Source organism: Manis pentadactyla, chromosome 14, assembly GCF_030020395.1.
Source record: "Manis pentadactyla isolate mManPen7 chromosome 14, mManPen7.hap1, whole genome shotgun sequence".
In the NCBI taxonomy this organism is placed as follows: Eukaryota; Metazoa; Chordata; class Mammalia; order Pholidota; family Manidae; genus Manis; species Manis pentadactyla.
Window position 1 is genome coordinate 65,098,617 of NC_080032.1, and position 27,185 is coordinate 65,125,801.

A 27,185-nucleotide genomic window follows, 5' to 3' on the forward strand; every position below is an offset into this window, starting at 1 on the left:
GTGACTTGTAAAACACGAACTTGCATTATAATAGTTCAATTGATAGAGAAAGGACATAATTTATCTCTCCTTTCAGTTTTAGTTATACTATCCTAAGGAATGAGGAAATGAGCCATTGAGTCTTTGCATCCTTACGTTTTGTTCTCAGTGACCAGAATTACAGTGACAAAAACAAAGAGTCGTGCCTTGTAGAAATAACCATATATTATTGACAAACCATTCAATAATCATTAACTTCTCTTTTCTCAAAGAAACTAAAGAAAAAATTAATTCGTTTTGATTTGGTAATATGAAGAAAAATGTCAAAACCGAACTAAAAATATATATTATATGCAAATGAAAACTGTTAAATGAAAAGACCTCATGTTATATTTATGAAACCCTAAAAAAGTCAGGAAGTCCACTCAAATTCATAAAATCAAGAACAAGAAATTACAACAAATTCAAATGAGCGATATTCCTTTTTTAAAATTCCCTTGAAAGTCTTACACACAGTTTTTAGTAGTCACATTCACCAATTTATTTTTTATAAAATCAGCAGCAGTCTTTGGAACAGTAAGAGAAATAGGATGGTACTGTAGTCTTCAGTGAACAAGGTGGATTCTTGCTACACAGTCCAGGTCTTCATCAAGGTGTCTTAAAAGCTGAACTAAAGCCATAAATGGAAGAATGTTATTTTCCTCTTCATACTCAGGTATGTAGAAGAATTATAATGTAATATGTTGTATTACATTATACTATAACACACACACTAACATATATTAAAAAACATATATCTATTCCTAATAGATCACTTAAGTGCAAAGATTTTCAAACTTCAGTATGCAAAAGAATCATTTCCATTCCATAGAACTACAGAGGTCCCCAGAAATGCAATTCTTAAAAGCCCCTCCATGTAATTCTGAAGCAGTGTTTCAGCAGTGACTACTCTTTAAGGAAAAAGTAGGTTAGTTATTATTTATTACATCAGAATAATAATCGTGATTGAGATTATAAATCAAGTCTTCAGAGTCTTGCTCAATGTACAATGTTGTTAGAACTTTTAATGTTTCTATATACATATACATATATATACTTCTACAGATATAAACATTATATTTTATTATATTCAATAACATGAGCACATAAATGGAATAATATTATTGCAGTTTTGTGGGTGATTCTTTTCCTTTCCTTAGTTGGCTGCACCATAATTTTCCAGCCACTATCTCACTGGTTAACATTCATACTGAGAACACTACTGAAGGAATCCGAACATATATGTTCTAACATCCTAGTGGCTTTATCTGTATGGAGGAAATTCTCAGGGGTAGAATTGTTAGGTCAAGGGTCTGTAAGCATTTTTAAAAGTTAATAGAAAATTCCAGATTGCTTTCTTCAGAAGTTACTTTCATTTTACAATAGTAATGTTTGAAATTACATTTTCTCTTTATTCCCACCAGCAATAAATACTGGTGCTATTTTTGTTTTTGTTGATCTGATTTATATGGAGCGATATCTCACTGTTAATTGTAACTTGAATTCTTCCCAGATATACTGGTGAATTCGAACATTTTTAAATATCTGTTTGTTAGTCGAAATTCCTTTCATGTGAGTTGTCTTTTTATAGCTTTGCCCAGTTATCCATTAAATGATGTCTTTGTCTTAACAATTGTTAAGATATATATGTGCATAAAATCTGTATACATATATTTACCTCTCTAATGCTATATACAACTTATAAGAGCTCTATATGTAATGTGTATGTATATAATATTAACTTTACATTTATAAACTTATAAGAGTTCCATCTTTTATCCTTCGTCTCAATCAGTATTTCTCTTATGTCATATATAATACCTCTACAAAAAGCATCCTTTTTCTATGTATCATTTCTAAATGTATAGCCCTCCTAAAATTGTTTTTTTAAAAAAAACAGAAAATGTGTCTACTAACTCATTTCACCATCTTTTCTTTTTGATGTATAACTTAACAAATTTCTTGCCTTGTCCATTTTTCTTTTGTTACCCTTTCCTCATGAAAGCAAATTATAAAATGCAAACCTGATCATGCCTTGCCCCAGCTTAACCTTCTAAAGCTTACCACCTCCCCCATAGTCGTGAAAATAAAATACAAACATGTACTATAGCCGATAAGACTGCTCACCACAGGGCTCCACGTAGCCTTTTCGGCTGAGATTCGCATTGCTTCCCCTCTCCCCAAAGCCCCTCCATACTCCCACCTAGAGACTATGAGGTCTTTCATTAAACAATCATGTCTTTGTCAGCAGTATCTTTTATCTCTGTATTTTCAGTGCTCAGAGCACTGAAATGCATCTTACAGTTCTCCAAAGGTGTGGTTCTCTTTTATGCCTCCACATTTTGTACATGCTGTGTCCTTTCCCTAGAATGGTCCATCTTCTGGCCTTCTGATGTTTAATTGAACATCACATCTGTGCAATCTCCTCAAACTTTCTTAAGCAAACCTCCTATATCGCTATCCTACCTTATACTCTATCTACCATAGTGTGCGTAATACAACAGTAGACATAAATCTTATCTCTTCCCTGAAAGGATCCCTAAATACCTTTAAAAGATTGATTCACATTTATTTGTGATGAGTAAATTCTCCTCACTTACCTCACTGAGTTATAATTCCCATTTTCCTTCTCAGTGTACTTCAGAATGGTCCCCTTTTGTATCCAGAAATAGGAAGAGATATAGACACAGAAATTAGTTCAGCATTATTAAAACTATCTGACTTATTGGGATTTTCTGAAAGGAAGAAAGTAATTACTGGGAAATAAATCACACCTCCCTCAAGTACCTTAGAAGCTCTTTGAACATTTAAATATACTGTCCATCATTAGGAAGGCAAACACATGTGGTTTGAGGGACATAGAATGTCTTTCCTATGCCTTAAATGTGTTTTCCTGGCATAGTTGTAGCAAACACCAAATTCCCTGGATTGAAGAAGTGAGGCAGGCCCCCTCTCAGAAGGTAAGAAATATTGAGAAGGTGTTGAGTCTTCATGGAGTAAGTGAGTTTGGGGATATTTCTTCCAACCCGGCAGAGTTATGTTGCCCAGAGACAGAATTAGTGCACTGCAGTTTGACAGGAGTCCGAGGACAACAAAGAAGCATTATATGAGGGGAATAAGGCTAGTCCTGTGACTAGTGATGTCTTCTGATGAGATAAAGATACAGAAAGTTTAAGTTTTTAGACTTTTAGGAAAAAATATAATAAATATCAAGTTAGTGAAGGGAAGTAGCAGGAAGTGGGAATGGAAGAAACTGGGAAAGAGAGAGGAAGAGTTAAATATCTTCTAGGAGATTGATTTCTATATGTTTATGTTTAAATCAAATGAGATCCGAGTCATAATATTCTACTACATGGTTCTTTGTTCTCTATCAGAAATAATCCTAAACCTCTTAGCCAGAGGTCTCCCCATGACTGTAACTTTTACAGTCTGTAAGAAATTTTAGCTCCTTCCTGCCTTTCTTCCTTACATGAATCATAAGCTTCCTATGACATGTCTGAGATTTATTTGCGCTGCTGTGCAAAGTTGAATGCCTCAGCTTCAATCGCAGGTACTGGTCTTAACCCCAGAACTACAGACCCTCAAGGAACCCACAGACCTGAGGAATTGAGCAGGTCCAGATCATCTGCCTTCAGGGAAGAATTCATCTCCCGGTATTGAATTTGGTGGACAGAATTCTCTCCTCTCAAGGAAACTACAAACAGAGGCCCTGGGTTAGGGGTCAGCAGACCATAATACAACCTTCCCTTCCTATACATGCAATTCCCCAGCATGTCAGCATACTTACTCTTTATCCATGCCCCTGTCTTGTTTCCATCCCATTCTACCACTAAGATTTTCCCTTTTAATGCCACAGACTCAAAGGATGAGGCTACACCTCCCCCAGCGCCATTGCATATGAGCCCACTGTCTGCCCCAAAGGCAGGCAGCAGTCTTCTCTAATTCATTGGCGCTTTATTGAAAATCTCTCCTCTCCCCTCCGTTCTCACTGTAGAGTCCTCTTCATCTTTCATCTCAGCTATTTCAAAATGCTGTCCTTGTCAGTAAATGTCCTCCCTCAATGCCTACACCCCACTGACAAACAAACCTTTCTGAGACTGCTTGACAATTTCACTCCCCTACATGATACTCTTTAGTGACTATTAATCTTCTCATCATGGGTTGCAGAACTTCAGGGTTTGTTCCTTCCCTCTTCTCTATTCTTATCAGTAGCTTCTCTCTTTGAATTCAACTTCAAATTCCCCCCAAAGCAACAGATGTGCCATCCTTTAAGCTTCACAGCACTTGTACATGTCTCTTTCCCTATAATGCATCTTACCCAGTTCTTTGAACTTTATCTTCAAAATGTGTCTCAGAAGCCCCCTAGAAGCCTCTGCTACTGCCTTTCTCCATTTCAGTTAATCACTCTCCTCTCTGTGCCGCTTTTGTTCCTTGTTCATATTAATATTAAATACTACGCTTCAGTTTATTTGCTTATGTATATATATATAAATGTATATATATATATTCTCCACTAGATTTGAACTTTCATGAAGACAAAAGCACTTGATTATCCATACTTGCATCTTCCAAGTCTAGCACATTTCCTCACAGAACAGTAAAAGTACTAATAACTATATAGTAGGAGCACATCAATGTTTGGGTAACAAAGGATTCATTCTAGACCATATAAGCAGGGTCATTCTAAGCTATCGATTCTATGATGTCCCAATTAAACATGTAAATGAGTACAGGGATCATCAATATAACCACAGTTCCATTTCTCCTCTGAAACCTTGTCCCTTCTTTTTGAGAAACTGCTTAAACCTCTTCCAGCCTCCATCTTCCTGGCCACCCGAGCCTTGAGTCTAATTGTTTTGTTTTTGCTTTCATCCCAAGAAATTCCTTATACTCTAGAAACAGGAGAGAGACCATAATTTGGCTCAGACCTGTGAGCCGCTGTCGCTGTCGCCGCTTCTGAATCCACAAGAGGAGCGCGATGAGAAAGGCCAGCAGAAGGAGCCCAAAGACCCCGAAGGCAACACGAGATGAGAGACCTAAGCACAGAAAACATCATGAGAGAGGATGGTGTCTTAGCTAGAAGACTCGGGTCCCTCATCTCCATCCCTCTCTTAGGTCAGATACAGGATTGCTGAAGCAAAATTCAAATTCTGATCCAAAATCTCTTAACAAGAGGGAATTTAATAATGCAGGCAATTGCTCCCATGCTTGCACATCCCGTGGTATACCTGTGGCGTTGGATGATCTTCTGCTCATCGCAATTTCTGTATGAGAAAGAGAAGGAGACTCAATTCTGGAAGTAATTACATAGAACAAATATTTCTCTTTCCAACGCGAGCCTTTAGTGCCTCTCAGCCCAGTGAACTACTCCTTCCCCACTAAAGCTAGGGTCCCCTTGTCTTTGCTCCTTCTGCATATATGTTACACGCTTTTCCATGGCAAAGGCCAATGTCTAACAGGAGATGTCTCCACCATTCCCTCAGATCGAAACGTTGTGATTCTCTCGCGGCTGGATCCCTGTAAGGACTCTACAGTCTTTGCACAGTGCATTGTGCTGCCCGCCCCCTCTTTGCTGCCAGAAAGTCCGCGCTGAACCCGGCCCCTGGCACTCACCTGAGCACTTCACAGCAGCATCTTCTTTGTGCCCACAGTCACTGTGGCCCCAGGATCTGGCAGGACACTCCCACAAGGAAGACTCATTCCCTTTGCATTTCACTTCATTGAGCCATATGGGCCCAGTGCCCTGACCAAACGCCGCCTCTTTGAGTGCCTCCAACGCTGAGCCGCAGCCCAGCTGCTGACATACCACGTGAGCATCTTCAAGGTCCCAGGAATCATCGCACACTGTGCCCCAGGAACCTCCGTGCCAGATCTCCACACGTCCGGAACAATTAGTGGATCCTTCTTGGAGTCTTATTTTGTCTGAAAAACCAGACATCTAGATCATTTCTACAAACGTAAAAACTTGTAAGAGGTCACGCAGGGGAAAAGAGAGACTTGAAACCCTTTATAAATCTCCGTTGGAAAACTTTCCTTATTTAAAGTGCATTTAAAAATATATTTTAACAAAAGTTATCCTTTATGAAAGCACATGTCCTTTCAGCAAGCTGGGTGTATTTCATCCTGGACATGTTCTCATCATTAGTGTGACTCAGGAAATGTCAAATGAATAAAGTTAACACTGTATAATGTTAAGTTCTCTCAAATAGAAGAGAGCTTGGGAGATTGCCAGGCACATAGAAATCTTCTAGCTTAAGAAGATGGAGAATGGGGAAATAAATCGGGATCAATCTTTATGACTGTCTCTCCTTATATTAGTAGCTCAGATAATATTTGAAAGAAAAATGGGGAAGATAAATTAGACCATTCAATAGTCAAATACTGAATCACATATTCTCAGCACCTCAACTGTTCAGAAAAAGCAATAGAATAAAACTATCAAGCAGACCATACAGAGCATAATATTCTTTGGAAAAATGATCACCAATCATGGATACCTATAGGTCAAATTAAACAAAACAAATTACACCATCCAAGCAGAGTAAATACAGAGGTTACTCATTCCTACTTAATGAGCTCAGAAGAGGATAATGGTGTTACAGAACAGAATTTCTGCACAGGCCACGGGCTACTCACTGGCACATGTGATCCAGGTTTCCTCTGAGGGGCTGGCCAGTCTCTGCTTCCATGGAGATGATGGACACTGCCATAGTGTGTCAGGTCCTTTTGGACACTGAACATTGTCCACCCACATGTACCTGGATGTGGTCTTGTCCAAAGATGCAGGGCTGATGTCCCCTTTGTCCGCACAGCCCAGTTGCCTGCAGACCACCCCCACAGTGGTTGTGGACATGCTACTCTTACCAACGCTGCCCCAAGCTCCGTTGTAAAAGACTTCCAGGCGCCCCGAACAGGTCTCTCTGCTGGTTTCACTGGTCAGCCTCAGAGACATGAACTCTGGAGTGAAATAGAGACTAAGTAGTTTTGCATCTTCCCTGAAGGTTCAGAGGACTCCCTCCCTGTACTCTGAGGTGAGAATGCTTTAAAAATTGGAATAAATTCAATTACTAATAATTCTTTAGTAATTTCTGGATGATTTAGTAGAATTTAGTAAAACATAGTATTTGTTCTATATATATGTAGGGTTTTCTTTTTTATTGAAGTACAGTTGACATACAATATTATATTAGCTTCAAGTATATAATGCAGTGATTCAACAGTTACACACCTTATTAAATCCTCTCCCCGACTAGTGCACTTACTACCTGTCAACATAGGAAGATGTTACAGAACCAATGACTATATTCTCCATGCCTCACTTCCACTTCTGTGGCCTGTCTTGTGGGTTTTGTACTTAGGGACCTCTTTTGAATGCCATCAATTGCTCTAAGTTGATTTCTAAAACTCAATCGAAGGCTTAGAGCCTTTTATCAATTACATAGTTTGGATTTTTCTCTCCAAATTACTGTAATTTTAGTTTCAAGAACCTAATAAGGTTAACTATCCTTGATAGTTAAAATTTAGTGAGTCATTGAGACACTAAAACCAATCTTTTATATATACTACCTCAATATGAAATACGTCCCTTCTGGACACTTCACAGGTTTGCTGTGTACATCCTCTACCAGATTTATGTCATTAAATGCGACAGTCATTCATGATGTATAGAATCTTTCACTTCCATAGGTTACTGAGTCATACTACCGTTTTCTCCAATACATTACAGCTGAGTACACATTGCAATTTTACGATGGTTTCCAAAGCTTACTATGTAAAACAAGAGCGGTGGCCTCTTACAGGAATTTTTGCGCCTAAGACTAGTGAGTCTCATTTGCCTGTCAGGAAAAATTACCTGGGCACGGCAACTGTCTTTTTCTCTGTAGAATGTAGTACCAAAGGCATTTCTTCTTGTCCCTTTTAATCTGTTTCTTTATTAATACAGCAATTGCCAAATGGTGCACTGAGTCCCTGCCCAGTACCTAGCTCCATATATATTTATAAAAGAACTTCCCGTTATTAGTTTTGTTGTCATTTTCATGACATGCAAGCTCATGTCTGTATTTTCCTCTTTTGGTTATTATACTGTCTTGCCCATTAGGTAGCACTAATTAATCAGATCTACATTTGTGGGATCTGGACTCCTATAGTAATTCCCTCTGAACATGCTTTTCAGGGAATTTTGCTTCCTTTTGCCTCAGTCCTTTCTTATGTAATTTTGACCAGAGGTCATGTGCACCACTTACCTGAGCAGATGACTCCTGCATCCTCCTTGTGCCTGCAGTTGTGCCGCCCCCAGCCATGTGAACTGCACTGCCGAATACGAGACTCTTTTCCATTACAGTTCATCTCATCCAGCCAGATGGACCCCGTTCCTTCCCCAAAATAAGCAGAACCCGTGGCATTAATGGCCTGTCCGCAGCCCAGCTGTCTGCACACCACATGGGCATCCCTCAGGTCCCAACTGTCATCACAGACAGTGCCCCAGAGGCCCTCATGGTAGATCTCTACTCTCCCGGCACAACGACCGCCTCCATTCACCAGGCGAAGTTGACCACTGACTGGAAAAATAAAATAAAATATTAATAAAATTCATTCGTAAGGATTAAGATAATTTTCCTAGGTGGTCACTGACTCTCACCTATGCATCCAGCAGCACTTTCTTCTGAAATGGTGGAGCTTTTTGGGTCTGAAGATGATGAATTGCACAGGGATAACGTGTGACTCTGGTTTCCTGCAAACACCAAATTACTCAGTTGCACAAGATACAAAAGTTAGGGTGAGGAAGGGAAGTTGGATGGGGTGTTAGATAGGCGAGCTGAGGACAGACACAGCTTTAGAGAGAGGAAGGTGGGTGGGCCAGCCAGGTACTCAGAAGGGCTGGCATGTGGTAAGCACCAGATATGTGTGAGGTCTGTGAAAATTAAGTTTACTTCCTCTCTAAAAAGACAAATGAAGTTAACACTCTGCCACAGTTCTCATTCTCCCTCAAAATGCATGATTCCCTTTTACTTTTGTTCTTCATTCCTGTAGGTACACCTGCTCTTCAGGAACATTGCCATGGGGGAGGCTCATCACTGGCTGCCCTCCGTACTCTTACCTGAGCAGATTACAGAGGCCACTTGCCCTGCTGAGCATAGTGAAGCACCCAGAACTGTCACAGGACAATCTCCCATGTGCCACTCAGTCCCGGTGCAGTGAAACATGTGCCTCCAGACCTGACCACTTCCTTTCCCAAAATGTGCTCCTCCTGGGGTGGAAAGGGCAACTCCACACTTAAGCTGCTGACAAAAAACGTGGGCATCTTCCATGTCCCAGTGAGAGTTGCATAGGGAACCCCAGGTGCCAAGTGTCTTAAGCTCCACTCTCCCCTCACATGGGGAATTGCCATTCACCAAGCGGACTTCTGTGTATCCTGAAAGGAGACAGGGCTTTAAAAGAGATGTCTGTGACTACTTAACCCTACCCTCTTTGCAGCATGGGGACAAGCTGAACATGTTCACTGGGCCTCACTTGAGCAGACTACTCCAACATCCCTGCTGTGGCTACAAGTTCCGTCTGGGCGCGGAGCTACTGGGCAGAGAGAAAGATGGGACTCGTGTCCTTCACACTGGAATTCTTCAGCCCAGATATGTCCATTTCCTTCTCCAAAGTGAGCTCCTCCCAGGATAGAGATGACGGTGCCACAGTGTAATTCCCTGCACAGCACGCTGGCAGCTTCCAGGGAGAAGTCAGAATCACACACGGAGCCCCACGCGTCACCATGCTTCACTTCAACACGACCAGAGCAGGGAATGTCCCCTCCAACCAGTCTGGGTTCCCTGTGGGCTGACAAATAATAATATTTCAGTGGGAGATAACATGACTTCCAGATTTTCTTTCATGATAGGGGTGGAGAAGGGAGTGAAGTGACAAAGGGAAGCCAAGGTGTTCAATGATTTTACACACTCGTTCCTCTTGGCTTTCTACTTAGAGTTGGGCTTAGCAAACTCTAGATCTCCCCATTCTCATTGGACGGATTCATCTGAGAGAATTCTGGAACTTTGCCTCCTGGGACCAACTATTCCTGGAAGCATGATAACCCTTTCCTTGCGTGTGGGTATTCTGCTCACAGTATTTATAACATTGGAGACCACAGATAATGTGTATCCATTCTTTCTGTCTTTTATCCTATACTTGATCCTCTACCCACTACAGTCTGGCGTTGACCCCAAACTTTTTGAAAGGTTCTTTGTAAAGTTTTTCAGTATACTTCCTGTTCTGAGCACCAGACCTCTTCTTCTTTTTGATACCTGTTACACTTGATACACGAGACACCCGTTCTCCTGTCTCTCCTCCCTACTGCCTGATAATGCTTTATCAGAACTTTTCATGTGTTCCCAGACTTCTCTTCAACTTTCTCATCTTCTCAAAAGACATCTTCCCTTAACTGCCATTAACTATGCTCTCACCTGTATGGTTTCTCTTTAACTTTATATTCATAAACATATATACTTAGACATCTGGAACTTAAGGTATTCAAAATTGACTGAATCATTGTACTGACAATTCTTTACTCAATTAATAATGAGTCAATTATTCATCATATTCTTTATTCAAGTAGTGACATCCAGACCTAATTAGAATCACCCGAAACTGAACTTCTTTATCTCACCATAAATAATGGTAATAATATGATAGTGGTAATATTAAGTGAGTGCCTATTAATATATATGGCATTTTACTAAGTATTTAACAAATATGATTTCATTTAACCTTTGCAATTGCCTATGGGGATAAGTATTAATATTTTTCCAATTTTACATACAAGAAAACTGAAATACAGACAGTGTAATAATTTGTTAGGATCACACAGTGGTTAGTGAAGGACCAGGATTTGAAGCCAGGCAGTATATCCCAGAGCCTAGAATCCTGACTGTCACGACACACTGCACATGTGGAAAATCAGCAATGTCTATCAGTCATCCAGCATATTTCTTCTCCATATTTATTGCTCTTCTTTAATTTGTCATCATATGTCATGTTCATATGTCATGTGAGACACTTGCAATAACTTCCTAAGTGGTCTCTTTGTTTCAAAACTCTCTTTCCAATAAGCCTATGCCATAACCACAAACACAGTATTGATATTCAAATATTTTCATATGATTTCTTTGTCTTTGAGATAATTCAGTATTTATTATCTATTCAATAGTTTATTCTTTCAACAGATACTGCCTCCATAACACAAGTAATGAAAACTCCTGAGTCCTCATTTTCTTCTTGTTGAATCATTATTTGAGCATGAAATTTCACTAAGATATCATTCACAAGTATTCATATGATCCCATTCCATTTGGGACCAGACCTAAACTTATAAATAAAGGCAGTTTCTTAGACTGAGCCAAGTCTGACTTTCTTATAAACACTTGCTCTCTCACCTAGATCCATCTCAAGCAAAGTAAAACACAACCAGTGACAAAACAAACCAAAATTAAATAAATAAAACAAAGACAATTTTCTCTTTCATGGTGAAAATTTGTCAAGCATGTGAAAGTAAGTGTGTTCTATAGATATTCTCTTGTTTCCTTTGTCCTAAAATATTTGTGTCCAGGGTAAAGGAGCAATTCTTCTACTCAAAAATTATTTGGACTCAACAAAAATGGGTATAGAGGGCAAGTACCTCAACATAATAAAGGCCATATATGATAAACCCACACCCAACATCATACTGAACAGCGAGAAGCTGAAAGTTTTTCCTCTAAGATCAGGAACATGACAGGGATGCCTACTCTCCCCACTGTTATTCAACATAGTATTGGAGGTCCTAGCCATGGCAATTAGACAAAACAAAGAAATACAAGGAATCCAGATTGGTAAAGAAGAAGTCAAACTGTCACTGTTTGCAGATGACATGATATTGTACATAAAAAACCCTAAAGACTCCACTCCAAAACTACTAGAACTAATATCTGAGTTCAGCAACGTTGCAGGATACAAAATTAACACTCAGAAATCTGTGGCTTTCCTATACACTAACAATGAACTAATAGAAAGAGAAATCAGGAAAACACTTCCATTCACAATTGTATCAAAAAGAATAAAATACCTAGGAATAAACCTAACCAAGGAAGTGAAAAACCTATACCCTGAAAACTACAAGACACTCTTAAGAGAAATTACAGAGGACACTAACAAATGGAAACTCATCCCATGCTCTTGGGTAGGAAGAATTAATACTGTCAAAATGGCCATCCTGCCCAAAGCAATCTACAGATTCAATGTGATCCCTATCAAATTACCAACAGCATTCTTCAATGAACTGGAACAAATAGTGTTAAAATTCATATGGAACCACAAAAGACCCTGAACAGCCAAAGCAATCCTGAGAAGGATGAATTAAGTGGAGGGGGGGGAATCTTGCTCCCCAACTACAAGCTCTATTACAAAGCCACAGTAATCAAGACAATCTGGTACTGGCACAAGAACAAACCCACAGACCAGTGGAACAGAATAGAGACTCCAAACATTAACCCAAACATATGTGGTCAATTAATATTCTATAAAGGAGCCATGGACATACAATGGGGAAATGACAGCCTCTTCAACAGTTGGTGTTGGAAAAACTGGACAGCTACATGTAAGAGAATGAAACTGGATCACTGTGTACGCCATACACAAAAGTAAATTTGAAATGGATCAAACACCTGAATGTAAGTCATGAAACCATAAAACTCTTAGAAAAAAACATAAGCAAAAATCTCTTGGACATAAACATGAGCAACTTCTTCATGAACATATCTCCCTGGGCAAGGGAAACAAAAGTAAAAATGAACAAGTGGGACTATGTCAAGCTGAAAAGTTTCTGTACAGCAAAGGACACCATCAATAGAACAAAAAGGTATCCTACAGTATGGGAGAATATATTCATAAATGACAGATCCGATAAAGGGTTGACATCCAAAATATATAAAGAGTTCATGTACCTCAATAAACAAAAAGCAAATAATCCAATTAAAAAATGGGCAGAAGAGCTGAACAGACAGTTCTCCAAAGAAGAAATTCAGATGGCCAACAGACACATGAAAAGATGCTCCACATCCCTAGTCATCAGAGAAATGCAAATTAAAACCACAATGAGATATCACCTCACACCAGTAAAGATGGCTACCATCCAAAAGACAAACAACAACAAATATTGGCAAAGTTGTGGAGAAAGGGGAACCCTCCTACACTGCTGGTGGGAATGTAAATTAGTTCAACCATTGTGGAAAGCAGTATGGAGGTTCCTCAAGAAGCTCAAAATAGAAATACCATTTGACCCAGGAATTCCACTTCTAGGAATTTACCCTAAGAATGCAGCAGCCCAGTTTGTAAAAGACAGATGCACCCCTATGTTTATTGCAGCACTATTTACAATAGTCAAGAAATGGAAGCAATCTTAGTGCCTGTCAGTAGATGAATGGATAAAGAAGATGTGGTACATATACACAATGGAATACTATTCAGCCATAAGAAGAAAACAAATCCTACCATTTGCAACAACATGGATGGAGCTAGAGGGTATTATGCTCAGTGAAATAAGCCAGGTGGAGAAAGACAAGTACCAAATGATTTCACTCATATGTGGAGTATTAGAACAAAGAAAAACTGAAGGAACAAAACAGCAGCAGAATCACAGAACCCAAGAATGGACTAACAGTTACCAAAGGGAAAGGGACTGAGGAGGATGGGTGGGCAGGGAGCGATAAGGGGGGGAAAAAGAATTAGGCATGTACAATGTCGGGGGAGGCACAGGGAGGGCTGTGCAACACAGAGAAGACAAGTAGTGACTCTACAGCTTCTTTCCATGCTGATGGACAGTGACTGTAATGGGTTTGTGGGGGGGAATTGGTGAAGTGGGGAGCCTAGGAAACATACTGTTCCTCAAAAAAAAAAATGAGTTGGAGACTCCATCCTCAGCCTTTATTTCATGAATTTGCTGGTAACACATTAATCTATACCATGAGCTGACTTTCCTGTATCATTTATTCTGTGTACATGGTTAGAATATTGGAAATTTATCCCACTAAGAGATTTTTTTTCCCCTGCTAAACATCTGACTGCATTTTAACATAAAAGGCAATAATTGAATTTTTGTACCTGGATTTAGCTCCTTTACGTTAAGCTTTCCCCTGGCCTAACTGACTTTGTATTAATTTCTTTCTGTAGAAATGAAGAAGTGGAGAAGAAAAATACAAAATAATTCATTAGAACTATTTCCTTTTGTTTAGCTATAGGTAAAATATGCAATGACTTAAAGAAGCACTAATATATTTTCATCATTTCTTCCCAGACTCTGAAGAAGTACAGATCATGCTAGTCTCAAAATTATTTCTCAAACCTTAGTAAAATACAGTACAACTCAGATGAATTGTTTCTTAAGTTCAGATGTCCTTTATAGCACACACAACCATCAGAAATGAAATGTCTTGGATTCAAAGTAATTTTGTGACCAAAATTTCTTAGCCCTCTTTCTGACTGGTTTGTTGAAACTGCACATTAGAGATAAATTGCTGCTTTATCTTTCTAGTCTCCCTGATTTACTGAGTTTTTCTGGCCCTTTTCAGCCAGAAAGCCTTCTGCTCTATGAAAGTCTAAGAATTTATTTTTATTTATTTATTTTTTATTCAAGTATCATTGATACACAATCTTCTGATGGTTTCACATAAACAACACTGTGGTTTCAACATTCACCCATATCATCAAGTCCTCACCACCTCTTCTGCAGTCACTGTCTATCAGTATAGTAAGATGTTATAGAGTCATTGAAAGTCTAAGAATTTAAACAGATTATGGAATTTGTCATTTGAACTTTCCTCCAAATTTATATTGTTTCTGGTTTTTTTTCCTGGAAAACTTCTGAAGCATCAAGTAAATCAAGAAACGAAATTACAAATTCTATTTCTAGCAAAACAAGGAGAGAGCTAAGACCTAGGCTCCCAAATAAGTGGAAGCTTCCAAAAACTGCAAAATATAGCAGAACAGTTTACAAAAGCATGCAAAGTGCACACATGGCAAATAGCAAACAAAAATAGAGTTCTGTAAAGAAAGGGACCCCCTTTAGGTTGCAAACTTACAGTATTTGGGATTTCTATTATATGCAGCTGAATAGAATCCTAAGTAATTCACAATGTGTTACCATAAGTGAGAGGCACTAGTAATAAAACTTAAATTTTGGATGTAGTTGAATGGAATTGATGGACAGCATATACTAATGACTGAAATATGTTGACTGTAAAGTTAATGAATCTTGTACCCATGGTAAGATAGGTGGACAAACATTCCCTTGAAAAGAAAGTCATGTGCTCACTGAAAGTGAAAAATAGGAGAACATGTTGAGAGAAGTAGAGAAAAATGAAAAAAAGTCAGAATGTTGTCAAGGTATGATTCTTCCTAGCCACTTTTAGCACTTATTAGAGAGAATGCAGACTAGAAGTTGCCGGCCTGAAAGACGAAATGGAAGGAAAAATACCTACCATATAAGGGAGGCACACTCTGCCTGCAGTTACTATATGTAACTAATTGAGAATCTTGTAATTTGGAACTTGCAGGATTGAAAAAAAAAACAACCCCAAGTATCCTCTCCTCCAAATTGAGGTGGTGATAAAACTGCAGCCATAGAAGAAAATGAAATAGATGCTCCACATACAAAGGAACCTAACAAGAAAGAGAGGATTTAGGTCTTCCTTTTCCTCCGAAACCCATGGTTTCAAATGACCTCAGGGCAGCAGTCAGTAAATGTTGAGAAAGAGGCAGCATAGATCAAAGTATGCAAATATGTTCCTGACAGGGATTACTTTCACATGACACTGGATTAAAGCAAATCAACTAGAAGGCCACTAAATTTGAAGAGAATGATTTTGCTGACTTTGAAGACAGCCAGTATTGCCCAATGAATTACTCATCTCTTAAAGCAACCAAGCGGCCCAAAGCCAGTATCAGCAGAAAGTGAACTGTGAAAGGTGCGCAGCCCCCAGACAGGTATGCTCCCCAAACTGAGCTCAGATGTAACTGTGGAGAGCGACACCCACGGAGAACTGCCCCCAGAACGGCATGGGGCCCACGAAGGACCATGGGCAGCAGACAACTTCTCAGGGGTCAGAACCTGGTCTGTCAGACTGATTTACCAGGAACTCACTCAGGTGTAGAGCAACTCAGCATTGTCATCCAGTAGGACTTGATGATGACTGCAGAAAACAATTCTAGGTGTTTCTGGCGACTGCAGAGCCTCCAAATCAGTCTTAAACTGCTTACCTAGTTGGCTTATTTTACCTGAGAAAAAAGTAAACCTTATCTTCAGCCACTCTTATTTGGTTTTCTTTCAGCTGCTACTGAACTAATGCTAACTAACATAACATACAGTTAGTAGGAAAATAGACAAGGCTTTCTGAATTTAGAAGGAAGTTATCAGGCACACAAGTATGCTCACACATGCCCAAACACACGCAAAGTCCCCCAAAATGAAGTGAAATATAATTAATTAAAGTGAAATATAATGTGAATATATAATATATTTATTATATATTTTGTGTGAATATATAATATAATTAAAGTGAAATATAATTAAATTGAAATATAATTAATAGTTTGTAGCATAACACATAATCACAATAAATATTATATGTACATAACAACACATAATATGACTAAGTTAAAGTCAAATATATCTCTCATCTCAAATAAGTAATCCAATCAGGCTTCTGTTAAAAAGAAACCCCAACTCTATGATGAGGGCCAAGTAATGCACCTAGAACAAAATGATTCATAAGGGTTGAAAATAAGAGAATAGAAAATAAAGCAATAGTCATGGTATTAATATCAGGCAAGTGTGATTCAGAACAAAGTCATTCAACCATAAAAATATGGAGACTTTTTTAATACCAAAAAGAACGAATTACAATGGCCACATAGCAGTCACAGGAAGATCCATAGCCCAGATTCACAGAGCATCAATTCATCAGTTATATGATATAGCTACTGGTGCCCTCTGAGGAAAACCTAGAAACTCAACTATTTATATTAGTAAGTAAGAAAGAATCAAAATTAATTAGCAACCAACTGAAGAAGTTGCGAGAAAAAAAGAAACCAAACCTTATGAAACCTGAAGTGAATTAATAGAAGGAAGAACAACTTGTATTGAATTCGAAAACAAAAATAGTTTTAATCTCACAAATATAATTAGCATAAAATACTAGAGAATCCACAAGCCTAGTCACCTCACAGCTCACTTCTGAGCTTTTAAAAGAGGCTGCAGTGAAATGTGCAAAAATGTCCAGAAAGAAGAAAATTCTTCATAGTAACATAGAGGGAACCTAAGGTGTTGCCACTTTATGCAACATAGTTATTTTTTTAAATCATTTGGTGACATTCCCATGAAAGACATGTTTAAATTCTACCTCAAAAATATTAATCCTCCTTTATCTTTTACATTTCCATGATTTAAAAATTACTTAAAAGCTAAGTGAATAACAAACCTGTCAGCACTGTCCATGGTACAAAATGAATTATAAATTTATCTGAAACTCTCAGAATGGAATATTTTCTGTTTCTTGACAGAGATTCAGTCATAGGAGCCAAAGTTTCTAATCAGTTTCAAGGATATTACTGCATATTTATGCTCTTGGAATTTGACTTCTTAACATGTTGATTGCAAGTCTTACCTGAGCAGGTAACTTTGGCTTCTTCATAGTGATCACAGGAAAGTCCACCCCATTGCCAGTTCTTGCAGTCCCAAAGAGAAGTTTCATTTCCATTACAGTTGCTTATAAACAGCCATGTGTTTGTTGCCTTAACTTTGGAGTAACTTTGATAGGATGTTTTGAGTGCAGACCCACATCCTAGCTGCCTGCAGACCACATCAGCTCCTTTCAGTCCCCAGTTTCTGTCACACACTTTCCCCACCAGTTTCTGAATTTCCACCTCTGCTGTCCCAGCACAGCGGCTACCTCCACCAGTAAGTCTCAGCTCCAGATCTGATCCATCTGCAAAAGAAACATATATGCAGGCCAAAGACACCTGGGGAAGTTAGCTCCCACAGGATATCTTTTTATTTTGCTCCTTCCCAGATACTGAGACAATGGAAATTAGAGCTTATCCATCTTCTGGCTTTTTGAACAGGCAGTATAGACCATGAGTTTGATTAGAATTGGGATTATAGCTTCAAGGTTAATAAAAAATAGTACGTGGTAAAAAAATATGAGCAGGTCAGATAGAAAAAGAAGATCTATAACATTTTATCTCTCAGGGCTCCAGGTAGATTTAAATTTGAAGAGTGGTCCCCAACAGCAGTTTCAATAATTATTACAGAAAACAGAGTCAAACAACCCTCTAAACTAGTCAAATAAAGAATGAGTTAATGATTCCGCACAGCTGTAAAAGAATTCCCAACAAGGAAATGATTAGATGGTTCTCTCACATCTCACACCTATTCTTATTCCTAAAGGACATAGGTAGGTCCTCCCTTCTCTATTCTACCTTTTGTTTGTTTTAACTTACCAGAACATGTCACACCAGCATCTTCATTATGATTGCAATAATGCTTTCCCCATTCATGGTGTTTACACTGCCAGAGAGTAGATTCATGTCCATGGCAAGAAACACTGTCAAGCCAAATGTGTCCAGTTCCCTCACTGGCATTAACTCGGCCAATGGCGGTGACGGCAGTTGGACATTCCAGTTGCTTACATGCCACAGCAGCATCATTACTATCCCAGCCATCATCACACACTGTCCCCCATTCTCCTTGGAATTTCACTTCTAATCTTCCTGAACATTTAGTGACGCCATCTACCAGTCTGAGGTTCAGATCTGCTCCATCTGTAAGAGGGACACAAAACAAGTCAGTGATAAACAACAAGAAAAGGGGACTCTAAATAGCTGTGCCTGAAACGAGGTGAAGAAAAAGGGAAGAGGTAGGTAGGGACAGAGTAAACAGGAATGTACTACCACCGAGTGTTACTAGAGATGGAAGGGGCAGTGGCTCAGGCAGCACAGGACTTTTCAGTATAAAACACATGTACTATAAGAAGAGTTCTTAACAGGTGGTCCAGGGGCTGTTTGACCATCACATAGATTTTGTTGGATTTTTTTTTCTGGCTAAATATATATTTGCATGTGTTTAGATGACACCCACACACTTCAGTTTGCCTCAATGCGTCCTTTGGCCTCTGGCTGTATTACCTACCTATCTTACTACCTGGTCTGTATGATATGCTTGGTTCCTTTGTGACCACTTCTTTAGTTTTAAAAGCAAAGTAGAGAAAAAGGACCTCCCCATTATCACTTTCAGTTCTTCCGATCAATATTCCTCAGAGAACAGAACTTGATTTTGAGTAATATCCCAAAATAAATAAATTGCTTTTCTCCTCTGGCAGTTTCAGTTTTGGTTAACACAATGCTGTTTATCGTGATTCCTCAGCATGTATAAAACACACTGAGAAGAAATGTGTTGAGGACCCCGAAGATTTTGAGGGGTAAGGAAAATGGAAGGTATACACTGTGTTGTTTCTATCCCAAACCCCTTTCACTTCCCATCTTTTCTGTAGGAGTCCTGTTTTTTTTTTTGTGGTTCAGACTATAGATAATGCCTTGTTCAACAAGAAAAAAGACAATTCAAGAAATAGAAGAAGAGCCAGAATCGGATGATTTAAGTGCTTGAATCCAGCTATGCATGAAGCCAACTGTAGCCTGGATTTCCCAGTTTTCTGAGTCAGCAGTTTCTTATTTAAAATTAGTTTGAATTGAGTTTCCTTCTCTTCCAAAAAATAAAAGAAAAAAAAATCTGATGACTACAGGGACATTTCTTTTTACTCTATTTACATTTTCCTAACTATTCCCTGGGGTTCAAGACTTCTTCAAACTAAGTCTTCTTCAAACTAAGAATGCAAGTGAAAAAGGAGAGTGGCACCTCTGCCCACACACAGCCACTGTCCCTGTCCCCTGAGCAGGTATGGGACATGGAAGACCCAACACAGACACAGTGCCTGGTCAGACCACGGCCCTAGCAAAAATGAGGTTTTAATAGGAAACCCTTAAATATATTTTTTAAACATCTGATTCTGTGAACTTGAAATAACAGTTTGGGAAGGGCTGGGTTAATGTGGCTGAAAAAGAGACATGCAGGTAGATAAATGATAAGGGGCACGATTCACTTTTAACATTTATCTAGAAAGCAAAATTTGCTAGTTAAGCCATTCCTTCCTTTTTTCTGTTTTCCTCTTTTTTTGTGTGGGGTGGGTGTAGGGATTGGACTACACTCTAAACACCTCCTTCCAGCATCATGACTTGGGATCTCAATTTCACTGTTCATCCTTTCCCCCTAACCTCTTCATGTCAATTTCAGGTAAGGTTACAAACTCCACAGGTACCAGAACTGGAATCTGAAATCAGGTAACAGTAAGAGTTCAGACTTTTAAGACTCTGACCCCCTTCCTTTGTCCTCTCGTGGAGAACAGAACAGAGCCAGAGCAAGCCTTACCTAAGCAAATCACTCCAGTGTCCTCAGCATGATCACAGTTATGCCTTCCCCATCCTTCGTGTTTGCAGTTCCAGAGAGCTGACTCATTTCCACTGCACACAAGATCATCAAACCAGATTGGTCCAGAACCTTCCCCAAAATTAGCTGAACCAGAGAAACTGACAGCACTTCCACATTCAAGTTGTTTACACACCACAGAGGCATGATCTATGTTGAAGTTGTCATCACACACTGTTCCCCACTGTCCTTGGAATTTGACCTCTATTCTTCCTGAACACCGGCTTCCTCCATTCATTAGCCTCATCTCCAAATTGGATCCATCTACAGCAGGGAAAAGACCAGAGTTCAGATGTCATATGCATTCCGATTTTAGAAAATGAGGTTCCTCTGGACACTTGAGATGTGATGCTGTCCTTAAAAATGTTTCCTCATTTTGGATGCTACCCTTATTCACATGTTGCAGAATTTTTATCTTTTAAAACCAGCTAACAAGGAACTTTCATCTACATTTACTTACCAAGGAAAATGTTCTACAGATTAAAACTTACTTTGCTTTGCTTGTTTTCTTCCATTACCAAATCAGAATAAACACTCTTTTATGTAGAAATAGATTTCACTCAAAGTATTCATTTAAAAAACTAGAAAAAATAAAATTGGTCCATACAACAAAGTAGTCAGTGACAAACTGGTCATTCATTGACCATTTAAAATCTTTATTTTAATCATTTTACAAAGAGTTTGGAGCATGAATAACTGTCTGAAGTTGAATTTGAAATTAGAAAATAGGAAAAAATAAAAAATAAAAATGCATAAGCGTGCATAATAGCTTGCAAAAGCACCCCATGCATAGCAAATTATTAAAAATTGAGAAAAAATTAAAATAATTCATTTCTTACTCATTTCTTATTTAAATCAAAACTTTTTTCCTCCCCAAAGCATCTGGCACCATTTACAGCAAAGAACTTTTTTTCATAAAGAAATTCTCTCTATACACTATTCCTTAGATTTTTATGAGGACTAAAATACCTGAGAAAAGGAGATTCAGGATGAAATTTTGTCACACTTGAAAAACAAAAACGGTTTGTGGCTGAACAAAATGTTTAGCAGTTGTTTTTTGAAAATACAACTCAATTTGAAAAGCTGTAGACTCCAGAAAAAACCTCCACTGAACAATATTTTTCATTATGGACAATTAATAATAATAATAATAGCTTATAATCAAAATATGCATTGCTGCTCCAGGCATATCGCATATGATATTTTTAGTATCTACACCATTAAGCATTGTGTACTATTACCACTGCCCCTACATCACAGGTAAGAAAACTGAGGTAAATAGTTGCCACAGGATCATACACCCAGAAAATAATACAGCCAGGATGTGAAAAAAAATAAAAGGCAGCCTAGTGCCGGAGTCTGTTCTCTTTACTATTATGCTACATGGCCCAGGGAATGTGATTATAATAAAATCTCCTAAGAGGTACAGGCTCTGAGGATTGGGCATTGATTAGGAGGGTAAATCTCAGAGAAGCAGACTCTGAAACTTCAGGGAACGAACGAGTCTTTGAGAGGCTATGCATTCCTTTCTGTTAATCTGTACCAGCTGGAGCTTTAGGTGTATAAACTTCAAAAAACAAAACAAGTTTGATTAACTCCATCCTTAAGTATAAAAGTGGAAACCTAGAGTTAAAAGTACTACACTGCTGTCTGAGCTTAAATAGTCAACTCTGTAGACAGCAATTATTACAGTAAGAGCCTGGAAAGATTTAAAAAATTTTTAATCTGGCTATAGATGTTTGACATAGATGTTGCTTTTTTATTCCCTATTTTTTCCCTCATAAAGATTAACAACAAAAGACAAGAAGGAGGAGGAAGACAAGGAAAGAGAAAGAGAACTGAGTTGTCAGGATAGTGAGAAACAGTGATCCATGAGAACTAACCATTTTTTTTAAGATTAATTTTTTTAAATTTTATTTTGGTATCATTAATCTACAATTACATGAAGAACATTATGTTTACTAGGCTCCCCCCTTCACCAAGTCCCCCCCACATACCCCTTCACAGTCACTGTCCATCAGCGTAGCAAGATGCTGTAAAATCACCACCTGTCTACTCTGTGTTGCACAGCCCTCCCCGTGCCCCCCATGCACTATACATGCTAACCGTAATGCCCCCTTTCTTTTTCCCCACCCTTGTCCCTCCCTTCCCATCCATCCTCCCCAGTCCCTTTCCCTTTAGTAACTGTTAGTCCATTCTTGGGTTCTGTGTTTCTGCTGCTGTTTTGTTCCCTCAGTTTTCCTTTGTTCTTATACTCCACAGATGAGTGAAATCATTTGGTACTTGTCTTTCTCCGCCTGGCTTATTTCACTGAGCATAATACCCTCTAGCTCCATCCATGTTGTTGCAAATGGTAGGATCTGTTTTTTTCTTATGGCTGAATAATATTCCATTGTGTATATGTACCACATCTTCTTTATCCAGTTTGAAAAAGACAGATGCACCCCTATGTTTATCGCTGCACTATTTACAATAGCTAAGATATGGAAGCAACCTAAAAGTCCATCAGTAGATGAATGGAGAACTAACCATTTTTAAGACCTATTACATATGTGCCTTATTTCATTGAATCCTTGGAAACTGAAGTTTAGAAAGATAGAACATCTGGTTTAAAATAATAACATTAATGAGCAGCTGAGCTAGAATTCAGTCCAATGTTTTTCTAGATACCAGCCTGTGTTTCTTTTAGTTCACAATGATACCTGGGTAGAGATTAGTCCTTTCCAAAATCGGTGATGGAGGAGATGGTCTTTTAAGAGAAAGGCTTGGAGGTGAGAGGGTTGCATAAAGGTCAGTGGAAGAAGCAAGGAAGAATGGGAAGCCCAGGCATCTGAATCGGGTCAAAATATGACCCTGGGATTTGGCAGCAGAAAGGTGTGACAACACAACTTTCTGAGTTTTTGCAAGGCCAACTGAGATAAAACTTATGAAATGTTTTATAAATGAAAATTACCATATTATTGAAATAAATACCATCATACACTGGAAAAAGCAATATTTTTCAAAATGGTCTTCCTCCAACAAAGGATTGGTGCTAGAAATATTTATTTCTTGATTCAATAAGTCAATTATCAATTACTGGACAAAAATGTCATGATTTGTAGGTAAATGCATGAATGCATCATGTTACTGGGAAATGGGACAAGGAATTAGTTAAGATATTGTGATATTTTTATGTAGGTAGAAGGTTATAGGATTACTGAATATAAAATTGAAACTAGTCACTTCTTCATTGATTATAGTGTTCATAATCTCTTGGTTTTTAAAAAATATGAGTTTGGTCTATGTTTTCTGGTCTTTTAACAAAGGATTGGGTAATTTTATATATGGACTGGATTACTTACAGAAAACTGGCTCTGTTTGGTTTTTAACCCACCTCTATACTTTTTCCCACAAAGCATTTCATGCAGAGGCTTTGACTTATGCAAGTCTTACCTGAGCAGGTTACTCCAGCGTCCTGTTGGTGAGTGCAGTTATGTTTTCCCCATCCTTCATGTTTGCAGTCCCAGAGAGCTGATTCATTCCCCCAACAAGCAACATGATCCATCCAAATGCGTCCAGTGCCTGCACTGAAATTAGCCCATCCAGTGGCTGTGATAGCAGTTGGACATCCTAGCTGCCGGCAGATCACAGCCACCTCATCCATGTCCCAACCATTCGTGCATACAGTTCCCCACTCCTCCTGGACCTTCACCTCCACTCTTCCAGCACACTTGTTTTCACCAGCTGCTAGTCTCAGCTCCTTATCTGTTCCTCCTGCAACAATGGGTAAAGGCAGCAATTGGTCAAGATCCAAAGAGCATGTAGAGAGAGAATTATTATTCTTTGGATTACTTATTTTTCAAAGCCAGATTTGAGAAACATCCCTGGACCTAGTCATGGTACAGTAAGAGAATGCTGTTTCATAGGAATGCAAATACAACTACCAATATCATGGGTTTCAAATTAAGCAATGGCATAAAACCAGTAAAGCTAAGTAACACAGTACTATGTGATATCTATTTTTATGGCTGATATTCTTTTAAATGTCAATTTATAGAATCTCCATGGGTAGTCTATCATTTAAATAAGATACTACAAAATTTTACAGGGATGAGCTATGTAAGTTTCTCCAAAATCCTAAGATGAATGGAAAGAAGGCTGATGGTGAGGACAAAAAGACCAGTTAGAAGGAATTTAACACCCATTTCACACATACACATAAAATACCATGAATTTTTAAAGTACTAGTTGAAGTCTGACTGAAACTTATCTGCTTAAGCAGAAATTGAGATGGGGAATTTTTCCTATTACCTTCTACCATAAAATAATCTCTACTCCTGCCCCTCTTAAATATCTCAGGCACTGCTTTTTGATTATTTTAGCTAACATAAGAACCTGTAGTCCCATTAATATATATTTGGCCTCCCTCAATACATTTTTGGATAAATTTTGGCATTTGAATTTATTTAAGTGTTCCTAAAATTCCCTTTGATCCCAATAATTCTGAGGTTTTTCCTCCTTTGTATTGCTCCCTATTTTTTAGTTAGACATTATTTGAAATCTTTTGGTAAAATGCATTTTTTTCCTGTGAAACATTATTTTATTTTTTGGAAACTATGCTACTATTCTGTTCACTTTTTTGTGTCATGTGGTTAGGTTCTTATTTTGTGCTTTTAATATCTGATCCTTTGAAACCATGGAGCATGTTTTTAGTTGGTATTTAGACTTTAGGATAACTATTTGCTTTTCAATGATTATTGTCAGAAGAATAAATTTGACAAATTACTTACCAACAGAGCTGGTAATCAAACAGGCATTGAGGATGGAGACCACAGCAATAGTGAAGGGACTTAAGAGGACAAAACATCTTCTAACATCTGTGAAAAAAAGAAAGAGGGCTAAAGAATAGTCTTCCCAAAAAGAGACTGGAAAAAGCAGATGGTTTCAGAGGTTTGAGATTAGCAAAGAAGGTCAAACAGAGACAGAAAACCTTCATTGGAAAAATTCATATCCAGGACCATTTAGTTGCAATGAAACAGCTTTGAAAATAGATAACCTAGTGGTAAGGAGTAAGAAGGAAGTTGAAATGGAAAAAAGAATTGCCAGAGCAGACCTTAAACTTGGGAAATTGAAAAAGCATCAGTGAAACTTGGAAGCAAGCAGTTGTCCTGCCAGCACTGAGCAATAGTCATCCACTGCTGTTTCTATCTCCAAGTCTACCTGATCCACATTGTTAGACGGTGGGTTCCAAGCAGGGATGGATTACATCTATTACGTTCACCATTTCACCGGTACCCTGGTGCTGTGCTTGCTAAATAGTAGGTGAACAACACATTGTTGGAATAAAGTGACAATACTTATATTTGAAAAACCCAGATGTTAGATGCTATCTCCACTTACCTCTCTCATTTCTCCTCACTTACTCCAACCCAAGACTGATTTACAAGTAAAAATGCTATGGTAGACACACAAGAACACTCACTTAGGGATAAGTCACTGAACTGTGACTAAGGACTTATGCTTTCATATGGCTTGTTACAGACTTCAATATGAAAGCTTGGAAAGAAAGGATAAATGCTAAATGAGTTTAACACACCCATACAAATCATGAAGTAGATTTCAATACTCAGGGCTGTTATTCTAGATTTCCTGTATTTGATCAATTTTCATCAACATCCATTCCTACATGTTCTATCTTTTCTAGCAGCCAGTATTTTCATAATACAGTTCAGTTAATTTCAGTTCCTTACTTAATTTTACCATAGCAGTTTTATAAAATTGATGCCAAAAATAATCCTTATGTTACATCAGTTTCAAATCTACGGCAGACCAAAGGTACTGCCAATGTAAACTTAATGCCCTTTTCCCATTCCTTATTCTCCAATGTCAATTGCTATTAAATCAGATCCATTGACTGTCAGAATAATGTTATATTTCCATTAAAGGGTTAACGTAGAATAAACGAGAAGGCTTTACCAGCTGATGCAGAGTTTTCATGCAGCAACATTCTGAGTTTGCCCGTTCCAAAGTTGTATAGTTCCTAGGGCTTCTTGTATTATTCCCTAGAAACGTTCTCCTAAAGAAGAAGACCACTAAGAATTCTAAAAAGTCATCTCACTTCCACAAAAAACTGAAAGGGTACATAACAGAGGTGGAGTCAATCAAAAAAAGGGAAGTCATTAAAAGAGTGAGTTTCCCGTTCATACTCATGTTTTATTCAATATGGAACATGAGACAACCAGAGGAAATTGAGAAACATTCACTAGAGATTGACAAAAATTAAGGAGAAATGTTAACTAGTATACTGTTGAATATTTAAAATTTCTGCCCTGTTTTGGGACTAATTTATCAGAAACAAACAAAAAATAACCCAGTTGTTATATAATTAAATTAGGTAAAAAAACTATGAAATTATGAAATTTGTTATATAGCTAAATTATGAAAAAATACTTGAAATCATGCATATGATGGAGGATTTTTATTCAGTCCTAGATGTCCAAGATGGTGGTATAGGAGGAACCTGAACTCACTTCCTCACAAACACACCAAAACTATGCCTACGCATAGAACAATTCCTCCTGAAGAACTGAGGGCTGAATGAACACCTCCTGCACAAAAAAGGATAGAGAGACCA

At 38.3% G+C, this 27,185-nt stretch overlaps 1 protein-coding gene across 2 annotated transcripts; it reads right to left on the reverse strand.

Moving 5' to 3' along the window:
- Nucleotides 1-442: 442 nt before the first annotated feature.
- LOC118924817 (scavenger receptor cysteine-rich type 1 protein M130) lies at nucleotides 443-26,686 on the reverse strand. 2 transcript variants are annotated; one of them, XM_036909945.2, is made up of 17 exons: nucleotides 26,528-26,686; nucleotides 25,342-25,428; nucleotides 24,005-24,325; nucleotides 20,513-20,833; nucleotides 18,532-18,852; nucleotides 17,697-18,017; nucleotides 9,529-9,843; nucleotides 9,116-9,430; nucleotides 8,657-8,749; nucleotides 8,262-8,576; nucleotides 6,655-6,975; nucleotides 5,632-5,940; nucleotides 5,247-5,282; nucleotides 4,947-5,054; nucleotides 3,617-3,712; nucleotides 2,619-2,671; nucleotides 443-649 (listed from the first exon to the last, which is right to left on the reverse strand). In XM_036909945.2, exons 1-16 carry the CDS (start codon nucleotides 26,556-26,558, stop codon nucleotides 2,649-2,651), a joined length of 3,333 nt encoding a protein of 1,110 aa, XP_036765840.2. In that variant the 5' UTR covers nucleotides 26,559-26,686; the 3' UTR covers nucleotides 443-649; nucleotides 2,619-2,648. The 2 variants fall into 2 exon arrangements, with proteins under 2 accessions (XP_036765840.2, XP_036765841.2); XM_036909946.2 differs by lacking the exons at nucleotides 24,005-24,325; nucleotides 25,342-25,428; nucleotides 26,528-26,686 and adding an exon at nucleotides 22,567-22,653.
- Between the last annotated feature and the right edge of the window lie 499 nt (nucleotides 26,687-27,185).